This window comes from Lactuca virosa, chromosome 7, assembly GCF_052849685.1.
Source record: "Lactuca virosa cultivar CGN04683 chromosome 7, Lactuca_virosa_CGN04683_v6, whole genome shotgun sequence".
In the NCBI taxonomy this organism is placed as follows: Eukaryota; Viridiplantae; Streptophyta; class Magnoliopsida; order Asterales; family Asteraceae; genus Lactuca; species Lactuca virosa.
In genome coordinates, this window is record NC_136432.1 from 226,888,845 (window position 1) to 226,894,115 (window position 5,271).

Consider the following 5,271-nt stretch of genomic DNA (forward strand, 5'->3'; position numbering starts at 1 on the left):
GACATATCCCTACTAGGGAAATTTCTGTCTTAGGAACCTACAATTGCAGGTCTCAATCTACAATTTCGAGTTTCTATTTTCTATTGTATACATCAACATTTCAAGTATGTCTTCTTATTTATGAATCTTTGATTTATATAATTTCGATTTGTTTATGTTTCTGTTTTGTCCATTTTCGTTTTTGTTTACTTTTGTACGAAGCACGTGGGTCTTCTACTATAGTATTAATGATGGATAAAAGACGGATTACTGACAAATTAATAACTAAATAATTTTTGTTATGATTAGTTTATATCAATTATCACATATTATCAATGATTTTTTGTTTATATAAAAATTATATTTAATGACCTACTTTTACATTTTCGAACAAGATATTCCAAATCACAGACCAATAATCTGAAGCAAAAGCTGAAGCTAAACAAGATTTATGGATTTTTAACCAAACGAAATTCACGTACTTTAAAATGACATGAAGTCATAATAAGTCCGTGACACACGTCCCATTCTGAAAAATATTAAATAAAACATAATCATTGCTTTTTAATTTTCTAAGAATATAATATTTAATTTACCAGGTTCTATAAAACCATATTCGATAAAATAATCAATTCTTTAAAGAATAATTTGTGGTCCTTTTTTTTTCATCTTAAACGGGGTGCCCAACAGCCCAACACACTTTTATCTTTCTGCAACTTCAGTTTACTTAATAAAAACACAAACTTATTTATACCAGTCACAAACTTTTTTTTATACATGCTTTTTTCTTAAAAAAAGATCAGAATTTACACGTCATACAAGACGACAAACATCCGAGTTACACCACAAAGTGGCAACACCACGTAACACCAGATCACACCCCCTTAGACTAGTGTAGTACACGCAGAGGTTTTAGGGTCCCACATAGCTGGGACCAAGTACTTTCGTCCATTTAACCCGTGCGCATTGTAGCTCGCACCCGTACTCTTATCCACTAAAACATCACCCGGGTAACCCGGATAAGAACCCGACCCGAACATTCCAGTACAAGCCGACACCGCTTCCAACGGCGCAGTCGCCGGACCCTGAAAGTAACCTTGGTTAAACGGGTTGGTGACAGCTCCGGCTAACACCGTCGCTAAGTTGATCACCATTCCGTCGACCCCAACATCGCCGTTGGGAGAAACCAACGGCGGCGACTGTGGGCCGTAAATCGGTTGATGAAACGGCCAAGCACACTGACCGGCGCACTGTGTTTCCGAATTCCCGACCCACGCATACGCCACCCTCGGCTTCGCTTTAGTCGACCCGTGAGTACCACATCGGCTCATACAAAACCCTTCGACACCAACCTCTTTGGCAGTTAACACGACGTTGAGGGAGTTTGGTTGAGCGACTTTGGTGGCAAGGTATTGGATATGGTAGTTCTTGAGAAGCTTCCCGAGTGAGTAGTTCTCATCGAGGATTTGTTTTCCGACAACGGTAACAGAGGATCCGTTATGGTACTTCTCGGTGGTTTTCCACCATGAGGAGACGGAAGGAAGCGGCGTCGCTGCCTTTCGTGTCCCCTTGACGGTGTTCAGAGACTGTAAGAAGTCGACGATTATGGAGCGTTGGGTGGGTGTAAACTTGCCGTACCAAACAAGATTAACGGTGACCGGACCTCGGAGAAGGGCGCCGTTGTGGTATTTGAGGACTAGCGGCTGCTCTTTAACGAGTGCACTGAAAGATGTTTGGAAAACAGAGATTGTGAGGAGGGAGATAAGGAGAGTGGCAAAATGGTAATTACTTGCCATGACAGGGGTAGAATACTAGAATTTAGAAAGTCGAAAGGAAAGAGGTAGAAGGATGAATGTTTTTAGTGAATAGAGAGGGGAAGGGATTGTGTTTATATAGTGGAGACAGCTGTAGGGAGTCACCATCAATGGAGTGCCACTTGGCGGGACGTGATTGGGGGATGGTGGGCTTATGCCAGGCTGTAAGGTTCTGGTGGTAGGAATAGGGGTGACGTGGCAAGGCTAGAGGGTTTAGGGTTAGTGATAATGACATGGCAGATTAAAAGGATTGAAGCGTGTAAAGATGACTGCGATGTACGTATCAATGAATTCATGTCGATTTGACTCCATCACACTTCAGAGTAAGTAAAAATTATGTTTTTATGTTTTATAAAATCATTATATCTACAATAGCCTATAAAGTATTCATGTCTTTAACAAAAAATTTAATAAACTTAAATATTGAAAATAAAAAAATTAACACTTATAATATACAACGTGAAATCAAGAAAAACATCAGCTAAATATATTTTGCTCAAAAAAAAATATCATATTAAGATTATGTGTATTAAAATCAGATAATTTTATAATTTTATTTGGTGACCAATAATCAAACTCATATGATTAGTTCATCTGGAAGTACGGGTCACAAAACATAAAAATTTAAACATAAACATAAATTTAAATGATTTTAATAAACACAGAAATGATATAATTGTTTTTATTACCATGGATGTGTAATAGTTTGAGTGTTCAAGGATTTTCTAATATAAAAAATAGTAGTTCTCACACATCAGTCGCTAGTTCAATTTGCAGAAATTAATTATAATCTCTTTAAAATATATAAATAATTTTAGGTACATTTTATATTATCAGATTATTAAGTGATTTTACGTAATTTTTTATTAAATTATTTTAATAAAAATGTAATATTTTCATATAAAAAGTGATGCGTGTATATAACGTATAATGTGAGATTTAAAGTGGTAGAAAAAAAAAAAAAAAGGATTGTACTTTAACGAGTATTTGAACTAGTTTACGTTCGTGTACGGTCACTGGTCCTGCGAGGCCCATTAGCTACCTCTTATCATTTCAAATTTCTAAATTAGAGGGTAGGGGTACCCACTACCATACCACAGTTTTGAAAATGACAAATATACTTTATAAAAGGGTAAAAGTGTATCTATTCAATAATATTTTGTTTTTGAGTAAATTATAACTTAATCCATGTAATGTATATTCTCTTAGGACGTTTGTCATAGTTTTGAAATTTTGATGCAATTATTTTTCAATAATAAATTTGCAAAATAAATAATCAGTAAATTATAATACTAATTGACCCAGGCTCGTGTTTGACACGATTTTCTTAAATAGATTTGACGCATGTTCCCAGAATACAACAACAGAAACAGTATGTATTGTTGGATTTGACAACTTGCGTTAAAAGTTTGTCGTAATTTGTATGCAGAGAGAAGGTAAAGAGAGTATTTAATCAAGGGTGTATTCGAATGAGAATGCAAGGTCTCTTTATATACCAAACTTTGTAATTGCATTTATTAATTCGAAATTAAATGAATTAATTAACTAACATTAAATACATCAGTTACAAAAATTATTTCAGGGACCAAAACTGTAAAGTTCTGCAAAAACGTGGCTTGCACGGGCCCGTAATCTCAGAACTGCATTGGTGTCCACAGACCGCGCCCACACACAAGTTCGTTGAATTTTGTCTACAAAATCCATGATTCGCACCCCTGCACCCGTATATGTGTTAAGAGTAAAACTATCCATAGAAGCTTGTAAACTTATTATACATCTATGCTTATAAACCCACTAAGGTCAAATCCAACCTTAACATTAAAAAAAACACTAAATTTGTGTAATTCTAACACTAAATATTTTTTCCCTTCCAACCACACACTAAAAGCTCCCGCTAAAATGCATATTTAATATTTTTATCAATAAAATAACAATTTTATTTTTATTTAATTATGAAATATTTGTTATTTTTGTTTTTCTACAAACCCACATCATCTCGTAGTTTCTTGAAACCATAGACTACATCCATGGCTTTCTTGAAACTATCAAAATCTACATTTTAATTGTTTCACCTTTCCAATTCCCATTCCATACTCCATCGATTCACCTCAATAACCAATACGTTTCTAGAAATCCATTTTGAACTCCATATTTTTAGACGAACAGTAGGTATATGAGGCAAAAAAACGATCAGGAAAATAAGAAAACTAAAACAACTAATAGTTGGGGTCGCCGGATATAAAAGAAAAGATGGACACGATGAAGGAGGCTAGAATACACACACGCCAACGTCTTAATTTCCCCAATTCATGTTGATAGAACAGAACGAAAACAAAGAGTGGAAGTCTTGAAACCAGTCTTTTTTGTTTTTAAATGAGTTATTTATATATAAAATAAATATTATATTAAATATTACATTTGTCGGTCATGAACAGTATCTCACCATTTGTGTGTGTTCCTTTGCAATCTCACCACGTTTGCGTTGAAAATAGTGGTCAGATGGACTATTTTTGGCCTGCAAAACACATATTTGCTGGTCTGTTGGAGATGGTCTAGGAGTTTGCACTTTTTCTTATGTGGGACATATTTCCACAACCACTTTATTTGTAAACTTTATTTTCCAATATTCATCTTTGAACATTGATATCTCATTTACATATTTTTCATTTTGGACACAACATATATTGTTTCGAAGCTCTCACGGAGGAGAACATAACCTACTAACGATTAATAAACTATACAATATATTTATATTTAAATGTGTCCAAAGTTTAATAAAAATACATAATTTTTATTAAAATTTCCAACAATACATTCTTATGTTTCCAAATCCATCACATTAGCCCCCCAATGTGTATGTTTCCATTAAGAAGCCCCACATTCCTTACACAAGGGCTTTTTGTTCTTTCCCTCAACACCCTCTTCTATTCTAACATTTTGTCACCATTACTTTGTAAGTAGATACGATTAACATGAACCATCCATAACCCATAGTTGATCGACTTCCCCTATAAAACCCTTCCTTCTCCATCTTGATCCCATGATCTGGATCACTTTTGTTAGAAAATTAGGGTAGAAACAGAATAGTTAACTACTGGATTCTTCAAGGATCATGTAGGTTTACTTTCTAAATCGATATTTATCATATATGTGTGGGTTACGAGAATTTCGATCTTGGATAATCCTTGAAGGAACAATCTATATTCTAGGCACATAAAAATTGATCAAAACGAGAGAGAATACGGTGTGTGTAATTTCTGTATGTTTCAAAAACTAGAGAGAGAGAGAGAGAGTTCTGATATGTCTCAGAATTCGAAAATAAAAAACTACATTTTCATATTAGTATTTAACACATTTCAAATATTCGAGAATCTGGGTGTCCTTAGGATTGAACCTGTCAACCCATTTGAAAACCTGAAGATAAAATACATACAAGTTATAATTCCCAAGAAGTCTGAATAACATGGCACTATTATTA

At 34.5% G+C, this 5,271-nt stretch overlaps 1 protein-coding gene across 1 annotated transcript; it reads right to left on the minus strand.

Moving 5' to 3' along the window:
• Nucleotides 1-701: 701 nt before the first annotated feature.
• Nucleotides 702-1,836, minus strand: EXL2 (EXORDIUM like 2). The gene has a single exon (XM_079060088.1). The coding sequence runs from the start codon at nucleotides 1,773-1,775 to the stop codon at nucleotides 864-866; it is 912 nt and encodes a 303-aa protein (XP_078916214.1). The 5' UTR covers nucleotides 1,776-1,836; the 3' UTR covers nucleotides 702-863.
• Nucleotides 1,837-5,271: the final 3,435 nt, after the last annotated feature.

Coding starts and splice junctions, on each gene's coding strand:
- EXL2 (XM_079060088.1), bottom strand. CDS start 1,775: ATGGCAAGTAATTACCATTTTGCCACTCTCCTTATCTCCCTCCTCACA.